Here is an 18,190-nt window from a genome sequence, read left to right on the forward strand (position 1 = left end):
TTTCAGGACTACTTTTTTTAAAATGACAACCGCAAGAAAACCGAATTTTTGAGAATTTATTTATACCAATTTCGAGAAATTCATCGACTTCTACACCTTGGATCCACTTTGCACATTTGTTTAAATAAATAAAAATATTTATTTTTTACATGAAAAAAAAAATAGTAAAGAAGATTTTCTTATTTAATGCAATATAAGTTATCTCCAATGAATAAGTAAACATTTATTCGTACTTGATAAACAGAGATATAAATTAGTATATTAAATTGAGGACAAGTGGAAAAATTATCGAGTAAATAATTGAGGTATTTCTGATTAGATCAGTCAGTGTTGCCAACATTGACTTAAACCCTTGATGTTTTGTTGGCAGTCCAACGGTAATATGTCACTCATATCTTTAGTTATTTTTTTCATCAAAAGGTGACTCTAGGTATTTTTTCTGAGGCACACATGCGGCCATAAAAAAATACATAAACATCATTTGTACTACACTTAACCTCACATCTTATATTTGTAAACATAAATATAAATATAGTAATTAAATAATTAAACGAATTATTTTTTTTTACATAACTTTGACGGGTTTTTAAATTTATACTTATATACTTATTTGCTACAAAATGGGAAAAACATCAAAAGACAAAAGGGATATTTATTATCGAAAAGCTAAAGAAGAAGGTTGGAGAGCCAGAAGTGCATTTAAGTTACTTCAAATTGATAGTGAATTTAATATTTTTGATGGTATATTTATTTACATATGATTTTTAAAAATGAATAAAATTCATTTTATTTTATTTCATAATTGCAAATATAATAAAATTATTATTTATCAGGAGTCACAAAGGCTGTGGATCTATGCGCAGCACCAGGAAGTTGGAGTCAAGTATTGACACGGAAATTAAAGTAAAAACAATTTATGAATTATTATTTTTATTAGGGTAGAAATAGCACTTGTGGCCACTTAACCATTTTTCAACATTAAAAACTTTATTTCAATTAATGAAAAAGCATAAAATAAAATTTACATTGCAACAGGGTGATAAAAAGTATTTTTTTACACATTTTAAAAAGTACCATCCAGCCATACCCGGAATGAAAAGATATTTCTTATTTAAATCAATTTAAAATGCAGTTATAAAATCATTAATTAATCTTTCAAATATTTAAATAATTGGGTAGGCTTAATTTAAATCTCATGATATTGATTCTGTTACCTTCGAAACGCCACAGAAAATGAACTAATAAATTTTTAATAGTGTCAATTGATACTTATTTCATGAACTACACTATAAAATTTACGAATTTCAGTTATGTTTATATTTATAAAAAAAATATACCTAAAAATTAATTATGTCATTGCGTTTTTTAGAAATTATTTTATTTAAATTTTTAAAGAGTCGAAAACTTTCCCGAAAGTGGCCGGAAACGCTACCTCTACCTTCTATAAAATGAAATTAAATAAAAAAATAAACTATATTACAGTGAAACCTATAAACTAAAAACCGAAAAATTAGAACCTTCATGTTCATCATCAAATAATGACGAACTAAATGAACCGCCAAAAATAATAGCTGTTGATTTACAAGCAATGGCACCTTTGGATGGTGTTGTACAAATTCAAGGTGACATTACTAAAATATCAACTGCTGAAAAAATAATAGCATACTTTGAAAATACAAAAGCCGATTTGGTTGTTTGTGACGGCGCACCTGATGGTAAATAATTATTTTATTTATTTATTTATTTATAAATAATTAATTAATTATATGTTTCAGTTACTGGATTGCACGACATGGATATTTACATTCAATCACAATTACTTTTAGCGGCATTAAATATAACAACTCATGTTATAAGACCGGGGGGTACTTTTGTCGCTAAAATATTTCGTGCTAGAGAAAGTTCATTACTGTATTCACAGTTGAAAGTTTTTTTTAAATACGTATCTTGTGCTAAGCCAAGTAGTTCGCGTAATTCAAGTATCGAAGCATTTGTTGTCTGCAAAGATTATTCGCCCCCAGATAATTATATTCCACATATGCTAAATCCGCTATTAACCCATGAACCATTGAACTATAATGAATTAGTGGGTATTAATAAATATGTTGTTCCATTTGTTGTATGCGGAGATTTGACGCAACCTGACTCTGATTCCTGTTATCCACTTTCAGTGAGTATTATTAATTGTCACAGTTTATATTTATTTTATTACTAATTAGTAACAAAATTACATAAGGGGCTGATCATAAAATACGTTCGCACTTTTGGGGTAGGAGGTGAGCAATTGTAGCGTAGCGCTTTTCGAAATGCACTCTTATTAATTACTGTCATTACTTGCGCGGTAAATTTAAATATTTGAAAAATAAATTATTAAAATTTAGAGACAAATTAAAATTCTTACGTTAAAATAAAATGGCGGCAGAATATGATAGAAAAGTATTTAAAATATTTAAAAAAAAACCCTTGAGTGTTTGAACAAACCTTGGTAGGGAAATAATATGCAGAAGGGTGTCCTAATACACTTGGAGATTTGCATTAAATTGCTCCAAGTGTATTGCAGCTAAACAAACGTCACTTAACTGCTATTTCCCACCAGACGATGCCGGATGAGTTTGTTCAGGAACTTGGAGGTTATCAGCATCAGCAATTCGAAACACTACACTCGAACTGAACACAACACTTTACACTAGCACTGAACACTTAACTACACCGCAGATACTTTGCACAATTTAAATTAATAGAAGAAAAATTTTACTATCACTACACAATTTTACACGACGCCACTGCAATACTGTTTCAATTTAAACGTACAAAACAAAGAAGGATCTAGACTACTACTGCTATATTCGATGATACTGACTGCCGCTATTGAACCGCCAGTTGATACAAAGCAATCGATTTTGCGATTCATCGACCGCCCCCACTAAAGCTAAAATCCGAACGTCGAATACAGCAACGTGTAGTGGCGCCAACTTGGCGCGAAATTTCAAAATTAAAATGTAATAATTTTATTAAAATTTGTTTGTTTCGATAATTATATTGGTTAGATTAAAAAATATACTCGTTATTTTTCATTAAATATTTGAAAAAAAAATTATTAGAAATTGGACAAAACTAAAAATCGTACGTCAAAATAAAATGGTGGCAGAATATGATCGAAAAACATTTAAAAAATAAAAAAAAAAACACTTGGGTGTTTGAACAAACCTTGGTGGAGAAATAATATGCAGAAGGGTGTCCCAATATACTTGGAGATTTGAATTAAATTGATCCAAGTGTATTGCAGCTAAATAAACATCACTTAACTGCTATTTCCCACCAGACGATGCCAGATGATTTTGAACAGGAACTTGGAAGTCATCATCAGCATCAGCAATTTGCAACACTATACTAGCACTGAACACTCAACACTCAACGACACCAAAGACACTTTGCACAGTTTAAATTTTACAAACACTACACATTTTAATTAAACAATTACTTTTAGCAATGAATTTTATGAATAGTTCCGCGAATTAACTGCAATACTGTTTCAATTTAAACGTAAAGAAGGATCTCGACTACTACTGTCGTTGTCGGTGATACTGACTGCCACTATCGAACCGTCAGTTGATTACAAAGCAATCGATTTTGCGATTCATCGACCGCCCCCACTAAAGCTAAAATCCGAACGTCGAATTTAGTGACATACAGTGGCGCCAACTTGGCGCGAAATTTCAAAATTGAAATTTAGTAATTTTATTGAAATTTATTTGTGTCAAAAAGTTTATTAATTAGACTAGAAAGTATGCTTTCTTTATTTGCGCGGTAAATTTAAATATTTAAAAAATAACTTATTAGAAATGGAAGAAAAATTTTAAATCAAATCAAAATGTGATGAGGACAAGTTTTAAAATAATTTTTATATAGATTTGAATATATACAACTTAAAAAAAAAAATATATATATATACATATATATAATTATACTCCTCATTTACTATAAGAAATAATTACTGCCTCGCTATTGGTTTCTTTATCTCATGTCTTCGCATCCTTAAATAAATTTGAATTTTCCAATAAATTACAGATGACTGGAGAAGAATACGTATACAAGAATCCAGTCCAAGAACCAATAGATGCTCCTTACGAAGAAGCCATAAAAAAAGAACTAGACGCAAACAATAAAAAACAATCACCAGCAAATCCATCAGAGCCACATTCATCTGATATATTCTACGACGACCAATCCATTGAAGATTTCAAAAAGAATTCACTCAAACACCAAAACAAAGATAAAGAATCACATTCCTCAACTAAACCAAATGATTTCCACGAAGATCTTGTAAACTTAAAAATAAACGAGTAACTAATTAAATATGTTTTTAAAAGTGTATATATATTTTATATGATACTGAAATTAACCGACGTCTAATAACTTTTGAATTTTTTTAAAACAAATAAACTTAAAAAAAAATATTTTAAAAAATTGCACCAATAGTTTTTTTAATTTTCTACATGTGCATATTTTTTTTTTTTTTTTTTTTTTTTTTTGTAGTTTAAATTCTTGAAAAAAAAATTCAAAAATGGTTAATTGTCTGACTCAATGATTATTATTTTATCATGACTTTTTTTTTAAATTTTAATAAACGACAATTGAATTTGTCCCGCCAAAAAAAATGTCCACAATTATTATAAGTATTTACTTACACTTATTTACATATATTATAGATTTAAAATTCCAGTAAGAGAATAAATATAATCAGTAGTAAATAGTTAGCCGAGTAATAAAGAATTAATCATCAAATATGGCAGCCTACGAGGTACGGAAATAATTAATCAGGTATTAATGTACAAAACAAATAAATAATTATAAAATACTTTTATCAAAATAATAAAAAAAAATATTTTTACAGTCAAGTCGTTGCTACGCATGCAAAAAATTATTTTGTTGCATAGACTGCTGTTCAAATCACATAAAAAAAAAACATAGCGCTAATCAAACACCCATTGATTGTCCACTGTGTCGTAAAGAGCCGCTGATAATACGTAGTTTTGATCACAATCAATTAAAAAATCATATTATATTCAATCATTTACCGCTTGAGTGTCTAAAGTGCGGGGAATTATTTGATAAACATGAGGATTTAAAATTTATTGGGACATGTGACCGGCATCCAATTATACGAATAGAGGCGCCGACTTACATTGAATCAGGTGTCACATCATCGTCATTATCAACGAGTTTTGCCGTTGATTTGGATTTAGCTGGATCAGTACTCAGCAAAACACCTTCTGCAGATTCGTCAATAAAACGTAAATCCTTGTCATTCAGCGGCGATTACCATCAGTTTGAAGATTCACCCCGTGCATTTACACGGCATACCAGCACACCGATGCACGTTGGATTAACAAGACAACTTAATTCATCAAATTTAAATCACAAGAGTGGTAATTTTTTTTTTAAAATATCTAGTCGACATGTTGGCTCAGTACTGACTGTACATACCCATTCTGATAAGTCGCTTACTATAAATAATGACAGTAATAATAATAATAATATAAGTAATTATAATTTAAATGATATTAATCCTGGAGAATTTAATTGCCAAAATAATTTAACAAGATCTTATTTATCAAATACCGATCGTACGCCATTGAGATCTATTTTGTCAAAGTCATTCAATAAGGATACGAGTAATCAAAGTAATAGTAATTTATTGAGAAATATAACAGAGCGTAAATTAGAAGCGATGATGGAGTCCAATGATGAGAATGATGACGGGCAGGGTTGCAATCCTGGCAATTCTGGTGGGTCATTAAAAAGAGAAGCCGATTCAGTAGAATCGTCTACGGAATATAAAAATGTACGGAAAAACAGTAAAATTTTAAGCAAACGTGTGAGATTTTCAGATGAGTTTAGCAGCATTGAATTGGATACTGATGACAATTTAAATAATGAACCTGAAGTGGAAGAATATTTTGAAAGCTGTCAAAGTTTTTCTGATACTTCTATCAGTTCAACGGAAAAAAAAGTTCATTGTGGTGATGCTGCTGATGATAAATTAAATGGGAATGGAAATAAAAAAGTAAATTCTAAGAGTGAATTAAATCAAGTGAATGAAAAGGCAGAAGATAATTTCAATCGAACTCGCACTGGATCATCAAGAGTTGTCATGATGGTTTTGGTTGAGAAAGCTGGTGAAGTTTATCCCCGAGATCTTGCGCCGATTATCGACTCGGGGCTGGAAAAATTGAAGTCTGCGATCAATGCGTCGAGTGCCACGGAATTGGAAGTCGCTGCTGATAATCAGAGTGATATCAAAGATTGTCAAACTGGTTTTACGATGCTGTCAGTTGATAGTTATACCAAATTATCTACGTTGGAGTGCATCAAAGTTGCCGACTCATCTTCAAGTGGTTCAAATTTACAAGGAAATCGATCTGTTGCTAAACAAAACAGTAACTCTGGGGGAATTTTCGCTTCAGTTGCTAATGCGGTTAAAAATGTTTTCAAAAATATATCAGGTAATTTCTTTTTTATTTAATTATTGAGAGCACAGCTTTAAAAATTAATTATTTTTTATAAATAGATTCACTAAAAATTTTTATTTCGGAGTTTGAAAGTCAAATTAATTTAAAATTATTAAATTTTAGGTTCATCCAAAACTACAAAAGCTCTAGACCAATCGACGTCACCAGCAAACGCACTTCAAGATAATCTATCAATAGATTCATGTGAAAGTGCCATAACTTCATTGTCGCGAGCAGCAAAACGTCCACGTGAAGAAATTGAATTCATAACATCCACTTCTTCTTCTTCATCTTCTTCATTCGAGTCGCTGGACGACGACATAAGGGAAAAAAAAACTACCGGCAATGATATTCGGAGCCCAGTTTTAAAGAAACCTCGCGGTTGGTACAAACAAGTACGCGGTCGTGAGCCCATTGCACGGATGAAGAATGATCTGCCGTTACCTCCATTACCACGTGGTGTTTCTATGGAAACTCAATGCTTCCAACAGGGTTCTTTGAGTACCAAAGATGCTGTCCTGCCTTTACCTGATCGTGCTCAAGTCAATCGTTCAACTCAGACAGACTTTTAATTCGCTGATCAATTAATTTATTATTTAAATATTCAATTTATTTTTTTTTGTTTATAATAATTTATAGAAAAAATATTTAAATCGTATAAAAATTAATATTTATAAATTAAATTTATTTATTACAATTATTAGCAGATATTATACATGATCCTGAAGTTAACAGACAATCAATAATGTTTTGATTTTCTTTTTTCAACAAATCAATGAAAAAAAAAAACTAAAAATATACACGTGTAAGAAATTTAAGAAACTATATGTACAATTTTTTAAAATATTTTTTTTCTGATTTGTCATACAGAAAAAAATTGAAAAATTGTGAGACGTCAGCTAACTTCAGTACCATTATTAAGTTTATTAAATCACAGTATTATTTGTTTTATTTATTAATCTTCAGGTTCTTCAACCCGATCGTGATGTTTTGTATCAATAATTATATCTAAATCAATCAAATCTCTGTGCCGTTTTAAAATATCTTTAAGTTCTGGGTTTTCTCTAATCAATGACGAAGCCACACTGATAAAATTTGATATTAATCGTTTCATCATATTTATTTTAGTTATTAATTTCAACGCTTTAGCTTTTTTTCTGCAATTCAAATATTTATAATTAGTCATTTATTAATAATTAAGATAAAATAAATTATTTTTTTTTTATTATCAAACTTACTCAGCAACCTCTGGATTTGATTCAGCCAATTTTTTATTACGAATGCCTTCTTTTATTTTTAAAAATTCATTATAATCTATCAGCATCTGATATAACTCGTCTTTCAAATTTAATTCTTCATCCAGTAAATTACCAGATAATTGTGTTTTGTACTTGAGCATTGAATCATTAAAATTATATATACTACTCATAAGTAATTTAACTTTTCTGTAATTTAAATTGTACAATAAAATATAGTAGATTGATAATAATTAAATTTTTTAATGTGTTCACTTTTGATAATTGCTATTTGAAGACTGTTATTACAAAAATCTATTTCATATTTTAAAAATTAATGATATTGACGTTAAAAGGGGAAGCTGGTCTAAGATACAAAAAAAAGAGGATATTTTTGTGATTTTTTTTTTCAGAGTAGCTTCTTTATTAAAATTCTTAAAGTTTGTGACATAATTAAGCAACATTCCAAGAATATTCTGTTAAATTTTCATAAAAAAATAATGAAAAACAAGCCAGTAGAGGGGTGAACCGAGTCACCTTAAAAAAAGTCTCCATGCGGTAGGCAGGATAACGCATGACTGCTTCATCTGAAATTAAAAAACCAAAAAGATTTCTTTAGTATATAAGTTTATCTTGGATTTGAACGAAGGAATAAACAAAATATTTATTTTTGAATTTTCGGTAAAGGTGCAATCAAAATATGATTTTTACCAAAAATTCTTCCTTTTGTTTAATTAAAAAATAAGTAGTTATTGAAAAAAAAATTCTTCGTTCAACTCTAAGATAAACTTATGTACTAAAGAAATCTTTTTGGTTTTTTTTATTTCAGATAAAAGAGTCATGAGTTATCCTGCCTTCGGCATGAAGACTTTTTTTTGAGGTGACTTGTCTCTCCCCACTACCACTGGCTTATTTTTCAATATTTTTTAATGAAAATTTAGCAGAATATTCTTGGGATGTTGCTTAATAATGTTACAAATTTTAAGAATTTTAATAAAGCTACTCTGAAAAATATCCTCTTTTTTATCTCAGACCAGCTTCCTCCCTCAACAGACAATTAGCAATTTTTGGATTTTTATTCAATAAGTCAATTACACAAAAAAAAATATGCACATGTTGAAAATTAAAAAAGCTATTGGTGCAATTTTTTAAAATATTTTTTTTTTATAATTTATTGCTTGAAAAAAAATCCAAAAATTATCAGACGTCGGCTAACTTGATTGTCATACCAAAGCTACAATAACTTTTTATCGATTCTCGAATAATATTAAATTTTTGTATTAGCGGAGCTCATATATAGGTAAATTTACTTGTGAATATCAGGATCGATATTTTTATTATACAATGCTCGCTGGACAGCATAAGACTGATAACAAGCTGTCACTGCGTTATCATTAATAACACAATGTGTTATATGATTTTGTAAATTTTTAACCAGCGCCGGTGCTTCTTCTTCTGTTGGAGTTTCTGTTGAATCTAAAAATAAATTAGATGATACAATAAATAACTTAATTTTCAGTTGTTAAAAGTTTTAAAACTTACACAAATTCATTTTTATTTTTAATGTTTTAACTCTAGCAGTTAAACATTTTAGTGATTCTCGTAACTCACGAATTTTTTCATCAATTGGCTTATAATCATCGAGAGTTACTGCAGCAACTGGGAATTCGGTGATACTTTTATTTAAAATAAATAATGATCGTTTTAATTTATTAATATCTTCCATTTTTTCTCTAAATAAATATATGTTACTGTCATAAATAATTTAAAAAATACATAACTAGTATTTTAATTTAAGGTTGGGAGAAAATATTCTTCCCTCCAAAAATTACAGTTTTTATTTTCTACTACGGTAGAACTTGAAAACAGACTTAAGGGCAGCCTCAGTACTCCTCTCACTTTTTAAAAATTTCCAATGACTTAACTGTCTTAGGGCTTAAAGTTAATCAATTAATTAATTAAAGGAAAATTAAACTTTTAATTAAAAAAAGGACAATTTCGCAGATGATCCTGAAGTTATCAGACAATTAAAAATTTTCGGATTTTTTTTTTTAACAAATCAATTACAAAAAAATAAAAATAAAAATATGCACATGTAGAAAATTTAATAAACTATATGTGCAATTTTTTTAAATATTTTTTTTTAATAATTTATTGTTTAAAAAAAAGCCCAAAAATAATTTAATATTTGAATGAAGTGCGCGGGAGATGGGATAATTTTTGAAAATGGCCTTATTGTCATCTTGCGGAAATGAAAACAAGCCTTAAAAAAATATCGACAATATCCACTGATCTCTATATAACGTTATATAGAGATCAGTGACAATAAGCTCCCTTAAGTTGGCGGGGGGAATTCGATTTTTGGCAAATTTTTTTTAGCAATTCGTTTGTTCGTCGATTGTTCGTCAATGTTCGCTATAAATAATTATTTGTTCGTTCTTTATTTTTTTTTAAATAAATTTTTAAAAATTTATTTGAAGTTAGCGGTGACTATACTCATTTTCTATCTTTTTTAATTTTTTTTCCATTTATCTTGATTTGTTTGTTAATACCCCACCAAAAATAGCGTTTGTTTGTTTGTTTTTATATTTATAATTAATTATTAAAATTTTAATTATGCCCGTTGATCTAATAGTAGTTGTGCGCATGCGCAAGTGTCTGCTCTAGGTTTAAAATTTTTTATTGTTTTCATTATTATTTATGTTTTAATTAAATTAGTAATCTTATCAAGTAATTATCAAATCCTGTTGATCATCTAGCACATCGTAAGAGTATCCAGGTATTTATCGGAGAGAAATGTCAATAAGCCACAATAAAATATGAAACGAAAGAGTCCTCAAAGAATCTTAGAAAACCACTTTTAATATTATTATTATTATCTTTATTTATTTAATATTTAATACACTCGACTAATTATTTTGTTTTATCAATATTAATTATGTATTAAAAATACTGAAAACATTTTAATGTTATTTTCATTTACTCTTTTATAATTTACCGCTCTGTTTTGTAACTTACGTGGTGTGTCACCTATTATCAAGTATTTTAACTTGCCGTTCAACTAGTATTTTTGTGTTACACAGTTGGTCTCATAAATAGTTGGTAAACCAATTACTAAATTACAAGTATCATCGAAGTCAATAATAAATAAATATAATATTGGAGCAGGTTTGTAAAATTAAACTAATAATTAATTATTTATTTAATATTAGAGTAGACTTATACAATTGAAGTTATTAATTATTCATTTGCGCAATTTTTATAAATTTATATTTTGCGTCTACATTGAGACTCAAAATAACTTAGCCTAAGAAATTTGATGAAAATTTTAATTAATATTTATTATTAAACATCATTTTATAATTAAAGATGTTTTTCTAATTTTTTTTTTTTTTTTTTTTTTTTTTTTTTTCCAAATATTAAAATTTTTTTTATTTTTCAGTTTTGAAAACAATATTTTTATACCACTTATCAAAATGGAGCTCAACTCTATAATGTTTCACCAATCGGATGTGATTCTTTCATCTAATCTCCAACATTATTTGTCCTTCATTTATATGTAAGTATATTACCATTAATTATTAGTATTATTATCAATAAGTTTTTGAACTCTGAAAATTTTTTGATCAGTACCCTGATTAAGAAAAATGATTTGCTTGATGTTGAGTGTATATCTATATATTAGTCGATTCAAATTGTTTTGAATCATTCCAAATTATTTTTGTTGATCAGGGTAACAGTTATATTTTATGATTATATTATTATATCGATTATTTTTTCTATACAGAGTTGACTAGAGAGGCTATGCAAACTGGAATCCGGGATGTAGACTCACTGAGTCACTGGTGATAATTGGTACAGTAGATAATATAAGTTGATCGTTGATGATGGACCGATCGGAAAGAGTTTTTTGGCTATTGAGACTATTATTAATTAAGAGCGTTTCGATTATGCTGGTGCGGAGAAGAAAAAGTTCTGTATCTACATTGCTATCGGTCAAATGAGATCTACAGTAACTTGGATCGTGAAAATAGTGACGGCACTGCTATTAACTATTCTATCATCGTATTCGATACCGTGTCTGATGCTGCTCTTTTCTTACACTTTTTTGCCATGTGCCATGGCAGAACTTTTTTTTTGTGACAACGGCAAACATGTCTTCATTATTTATGATGATTTGTCAAAATCGGTAATTGCTTACCATTAAATACTTTTATTTTTGAGACGACCTTTAGGAAATGATGCTTAGCCTCGTCATGTATTCTATATTCATTCTCGTTTTCTTGAAAGAGCAGTAAAATCCATTAAATGTACATAAATAATTGGTGAGTGAAATGAATAATTTATTAAATGAAAAACATGAATAAAATACGTTATTAAATAATCATATGATATTAGAGTTCGGACCGTCAATAATTTCCAGATGTTTCATCAAAAAAATAATAGTTAAAAAAAAATGCCTTTAGTTTTCCAAATTTTCAGTTAAGTATTTATAATTTTTTTCATAAATAATTCGTAAAAACAGATCAAAAATCATTATATAACTGTCAGTTTTTATTACTGAGTAGTATGACATTGAAATTCATAGGCCTCGACCATTTTTGGATATTTTGGAAAATGAATTATTTAAAGAAAAAGTTGTTTTTTGGAATATCTAGATGTATACGTTTTTATTAAAAGTTTTTTATAAATTTTTTCTGAAAAAACAACAAAATTATTATGTTTATTTGTTTCTATTGCTGAGTAGTAAATACGAATCATATTTTTTGTTAATAAAAGAATTTTGTTTTAAGTTTGATTCAGAATTACAATAACCAAGTTAGTTTTTCCATCCATCATGGCAAAATACGAGGACTCGTCAAATTACTTTAATCATCCATGGGATCCAATGACTTTGAGGCATACGTAAACATAGTTGCATTTCAACAAGGTAAATTTTAAATTGTTTATGAACCTGACATTTACAATCTAATGATAATCATATTTGTTTTAGCAAGTAAATTATATCAAGAAAAAATTTATTTTTTAATTCAACTTATAAATATTCAATTTTGACATGTATCCATTTCATAAATTTTTTTCTTTATTATAATTTATTTATTCAAAAAGAAAAAAAATTGTTTATTACATGTCTATACCAGTAAGATAAAAAAAGTCTCAGATCATTGTAATTGTTGGCTGAGGCGAAGCTGAGGCTGACAAACTTGTGATCTGAGACTTTTTGTATTTTACTGGCCTAGGTATGTAATATATATATATATATATATATATATATATATATATGTGTGTGTGTGTATATATATATATATAAGTGCGCGCGCGCGTGTGTGTGTGTGCGTGTGTGTGTGTGTGAAAATTATTAGATATCGGCTATTTTCAGACACAATTTAATTAAATCATTTAAATAGTAGGCTTATGATTTATATTTTACAGGTGCAACGCTTTTACTGGGACTTCCTTGATAGTAAAAACTATTTGACTGTCTCCGAAGCCGATGAGTTACTCCAAGCGAGCAAACTTCGGATTAATATGTAGAATGATGATATCAAAGACAATAGAAATCGTTAGATTTCTATTTAAGAGTGATATGTAGATTTCTATTCATATTTGATAGTCGTCTATTAGTGTACGGTTGACTGAAGTAGTTTCTTAATAAGTTTTTAAATCTTTTAAGTATACATATTGTCATTATAACTTTAATGTCTCATTTATTCCTTTTTTTTTAACTTAATTAGTGTAACTAGAAACCATTAGATGTCTGTCACTTCTAGTTATGTCTTGAGAAAAAAAAAGTAATTATGTAAAATTATTCTAAAAATTTAGGAAAATCTAAAATAAATCTATTAAGTTTATGAAAATTTTTACTCTTAATAAATGCAATATTTCGTTAATTAATTTTATACTGAGAAAAATAGTAATTTTTTCAACAGTTAATGGAAAAAATTTTCTTAAATTTGCTTGTTTTTTAATTACTACCCAATTCATTCATTGTTATGTATCAATTAATATGACAAGAATCACAGCTTTAAATAAAACACAAAAGACACCCAATAACTGGTGCAAACTATTTGACATTTTTTGGACAAGATTAAAACTATATGTTATTGTTTTAGAGTAAATCAGTAAAAAAAATATATGTATATATTCATATAATATGGTTTCTTATAATGGTTTTTTGCAATTTATTATCGATACAAATTTATATCAATTTACATTCTATTGTTATAATAATAATATTTACTTATATTTTAGATGATGAAAATGTCCACATTTTATATTATGCGTGACGTCAAAATTAAATCTATTGGTATAAAAAATGTCATTGATGATCAAATCATATTGTGTTGGTGATAGTTATTAAATTTTAAGACTTTAGTATAATCAATTTTTATAGTTTCTTCGTCATTGATCCTCAGCTATATTACTTGATTATTATCTATTGAAAAATGATAAGCAATATAAATAGTAATTAGTATGCGGCTAACGACAATAATTGATCAAAAAAATTAAGTTTAGTTACTTAAATTCTAACTATCATTGATTATTTTTCTAATTCTCCTTTACGTTACCACCTTAGCCACATCAATTTCAACAAAATTTTATGTTTGACATCTTTTTTTTTTCGTTAAAATTTGAAATAAACAAATGTTTGTACTGATTCTATGCTTTTTTATATTGGTCTATTCACTATGAATTTAATATTTACAATGGCTTACTTTTCAAAAAGACATGATGGTTTCGAAATATCGAGGTGATTCGACTAGTTGTAATTTCTTGAATAACATAGTTTTATAGGTCTAAACATTTATTTATTTTTTTTTTTTTCAATTAAAAATATCTTTTTTACCTTTACTGCATTTATAGAAAGTGGATCAGTTCATTAAAAATGTATTTGAAGTTTTATGAAGTACAAATAACAATGAAAAAACCTAAATTATTTACAAAAGCCCACTCAAAAGACCCCCTATAATATATATTTTACATATACATAGGTGCTCTACATAGTTAAATTTCCAGGTAAGAATAACGAGCGACTCCAAAGAATTAGATTTTTAATTATTAATAAAATTAATTTATCTTTAATAATGTAAGACACTAGATAACAATGGAAACATTAAAATATCAAAGAATGCACAATTCTTTAAAAAAAAATAATTTATGTAAAAATATTTTATTCACAATAGTCTAATTAATTATCAAGTATTTCAATCTGAAATTATTTAATTTTAAATAATTAAATACGAAATCGCATTGGTTATGGTAGCCACGTGGTTTACTTAGTAATAAATGAAATATTTTTCCAATTCAAAATTTAGCTATTTATATAGATATTGTACCTATTGTTATTGAAACTTTTATAAAAAAATTATTTTAATTGAAATTTTCAAATATTGAGTCATGCACTTGTGCAATGAAAATTAATTAATACATTAAATGTTAGACAGGAGTGTAACGACGCCTATAACTTAAACAGTTTATTCATGTAAACTTTAATGCATAATTTTAAACAAGAAGTATTCAAAATTATTAAAAATCAACTTAGTATCAGAAAGGAATGTTAGTAATTAAAAACCCTGAATGAAATTCTTAGTAGTTGATTGACAGCTAGATAATAAATTAAAATATCAATGAAGGTCTTTTTTTCTAACTGACATAATTAATGCAAAAATCTTTTACTTATTATGATCAAAATGATGTGTTTTTTTTTTTTTTTTAATACAAATTATTTTTTTACTTATGATCAAATTATCCGCTGCATAGGTTATGGTTACCACGTGGTCGTTACTTTTATATGATTATTTTCCCAGATTCAAACCAGAATAAAACAGAAATGTATCAGCATAAAAAACGAATAAAAGCAAAAGCTAATACAGTTTAATGTTCTTTATTGATTAGATCGATAAGATTTATATATGCATATAATTTTAAATTAACACTTACTAACATAATTTATAGCAGGTGATATTTATCATTTGATTGTTGTATTAGCAGCTTGTGCATGATAAAATAATCGGGATATATATTTACATCTATGGTTTTTTCATAAATGTTAACACTTAACTAATGCAAGTAAACATTTTTTCAACTATTCATTTTATTGTATTTTTCTTGAGTCTAAAATTTTCATTATACTAATTAATTTTGAGATTTTAATTCTGATCCATAATCTGAATCTAAATTTACGTCAAAATCTAAAAACTCTTGAACTTTTTCCTTATATTATTCTTTGCAGTTCCAACAGTATACCAAATAACGGAGTATAAAATGAAAATATATTAGTTAATAAAAATTTGTAATATTAATTTATATTTAATAATAAATCAATTACCTTGCATAAACGTTAGAAATTAACATTGTATTTTACAGCATTTCCAAATATTATATTCATATCATCAGCTACTTAACTAACCGTAATATACTTTTTTTGTATTATAAATGTAATTTGTAATAAAGTAACATCAGTTTCATAGTTGGCTCTTGTTGTTTTTTACTAATCCGATAAAAGTACCTCATAATTGAGTCTTATCTTACTTTTGATTTCTTCTAACATTACAGAATAGTTGGCACAAATCATTCTGTAAAATATTGAATTATTTTAGTCCTAATAAAAGACAGTTTTTTCTTTCACTTCGAAGGCTCAGATAATACTATCTCCTCTGGATCGTTCTCTATACCTCTATTATCTACAAACGATGTTCGTCGTTTATGCATGACAAATTAACTGTACAACAATTATTATTTAAATTAAAAAACAATCATGATATAGATTATTTAAATAACGACAAAAACAGTAATATTTAACTTAAAAAATAATTTTGATTGTATAAAAAAAATGATTAACAAAGACCTACGGCTTCCTGTAAATATAATAATTTAACGATTTTGTTGATGTCTAAAATGAATCAAATTTATGAATAAAAAAAAAAGAGATTTAGTATTTCTATTTATTAACTGTTTAAAAAACTTACTCATTATTTAAAAAAATGAAATTATTTATTTATTTGTTTAACATTATAAAACATTTATTTTTTCTGTTTAACATATTAATCTTGTAGTATAAAACATTTTAAAATTACGTCATAATATAATAATGATAATAATAATTTTATTTATTTTATAATCGTAAAACTTAAATAGATTTTACACTTAATGACTTTTTATTACTTTTGGCAACAACCTTAACACTAAGTTTTCATAAATGTAATTGAGCAAAAATATTAATAATAATCGAAGTATAGAGATTTCCAATATCACTTGTATCCACTTATTGCATTTTTTTAAATACTTGCTAAAGCTGCAAAAAAAGAGAAAATAAAATCTTTAATAATTCAATTACATGATTGACACTTAAAGATTATGATAATTTAAGACTAATTTTTATCCTAATACTAAGAATAGTCACGTAGTTCTTGGATTAAAACGAATGTAGTAAAAAAAAGAAAAGAAGAAGAAAAAAGTAGCAACCATTAATATAAACGAGTTTAATTCGACTATATGTTTATTAATTGAAATAGAATTTTAAAAGAAAGATTTCATTTAAATGGTAGCGAACAAAGTATGAATCAAATACTTTAATTAATATAAGTTTTTTTTTGGAGTTAGCAGTTATCTAAAAATTGGTAACCTACTTTATGACAAATAAATTATAGAAAAAAAAAACATTGATTTATTTTAAAAAAGGCTTAAACTAAGATAAGAGACCTAATACTCGATCAGGGAACTAGTACCCGATCACTCATGTATTTGTATATCTATATTTAGAACAATTTAGTAAATATAGATATACAAATATATGGAGTGATCGGGTACTAGTTCCCTAATTGAGTATTAGGTCTCTTACCTTATAAACAAAAGTAAAAAATTTATTTTTTTATGGTTTATTTGTGATAAAACAAGTTTCAAAACTTAATTAACCGTATTATTTTAATACCAATATCAAATAGTTTGAACATATCGATTCCGAGGATTTTTAACTTTTGAAATTAAAAAAATGAAATGTTTGAAGCATAAATTTGTTATTAGAAAATTTATATTAGAGTGGTAATTATGATTTAAATGTGTACTATAAAAAAGAGCTGAATTTAATTTGTCGTTATGAAATATTTTTTAGTCATAGAAACTTTAAACAGAAAAAAATAAAATTTAATACACTTATTAGTTTTTATATTGTTTTCAAAATTCAATATGAGCTGACTTTGTTAATAGTTATTTATAATTTTTATTGTGAACCGAAACAAAAAATTATTTTTAGTGTTACAATAAAAATTTCTCTTATAATATAATTGATCGAACAAATAAAAGAAAATTATAGAAATTTGAAGAAATTACCTGAAATATATAAATATATTTTTCTTTTTTACAGTGAGAATAAAGTGTAAAAAATCCCATGAGGTACAATTTTCGTGCGTTCACTAATAAATTTAGACTTTTCTAGTTGGTCAT

The 18,190-nt window shown here is 26.7% G+C and overlaps 2 protein-coding genes and 1 long non-coding RNA gene across 5 annotated transcripts; 2 read left to right on the plus strand and 1 right to left on the minus strand.

Moving 5' to 3' along the window:
• Positions 1-455: 455 nt before the first annotated feature.
• Positions 456-7,100, plus strand: LOC103574269 (putative tRNA (cytidine(32)/guanosine(34)-2'-O)-methyltransferase). 2 transcript variants are annotated; one of them, XM_053740692.1, is made up of 7 exons: positions 456-741; positions 834-903; positions 1,483-1,715; positions 1,776-2,170; positions 4,069-4,343; positions 4,710-4,821; positions 4,895-4,979. In XM_053740692.1, exons 1-6 carry the CDS (start codon positions 621-623, stop codon positions 4,732-4,734), a joined length of 1,119 nt encoding a protein of 372 aa, XP_053596667.1. In that variant the 5' UTR covers positions 456-620; the 3' UTR covers positions 4,735-4,821; positions 4,895-4,979. The 2 variants fall into 2 exon arrangements, with proteins under 2 accessions (XP_053596667.1, XP_008551900.1); XM_008553678.3 differs by lacking the exons at positions 456-741; positions 834-903; positions 1,483-1,715; positions 1,776-2,170; positions 4,069-4,343 and adding an exon at positions 6,636-7,100 and having other exon boundaries at positions 4,711-4,801; positions 4,895-6,506.
• A 367-nt stretch (positions 7,101-7,467) lies between these two features.
• Positions 7,468-9,618, minus strand: LOC106693805 (uncharacterized). Its single transcript, XM_053740693.1, has 4 exons — positions 9,290-9,618; positions 9,058-9,223; positions 7,751-7,957; positions 7,468-7,669 (listed from the first exon to the last, which is right to left on the minus strand). The coding sequence occupies exons 1-4, from the start codon at positions 9,471-9,473 to the stop codon at positions 7,468-7,470; spliced, it is 759 nt and encodes a 252-aa protein (XP_053596668.1). The 5' UTR covers positions 9,474-9,618.
• A 1,100-nt stretch (positions 9,619-10,718) lies between these two features.
• On the plus strand, positions 10,719-13,643 carry LOC128668168 (uncharacterized). 2 transcript variants are annotated; one of them, XR_008403928.1, is made up of 6 exons: positions 10,719-10,915; positions 11,190-11,306; positions 11,535-12,072; positions 12,146-12,228; positions 12,541-12,677; positions 13,181-13,643. It is a non-coding gene; the product is annotated as an uncharacterized LOC128668168 (long non-coding RNA). The 2 variants fall into 2 exon arrangements; XR_008403929.1 differs by lacking the exon at positions 12,146-12,228 and having other exon boundaries at positions 10,723-10,915.
• The last annotated feature ends 4,547 nt before the right edge of the window (positions 13,644-18,190 follow it).

This window comes from Microplitis demolitor, chromosome 7, assembly GCF_026212275.2.
Source record: "Microplitis demolitor isolate Queensland-Clemson2020A chromosome 7, iyMicDemo2.1a, whole genome shotgun sequence".
Taxonomy (NCBI): Eukaryota; Metazoa; Arthropoda; class Insecta; order Hymenoptera; family Braconidae; genus Microplitis; species Microplitis demolitor.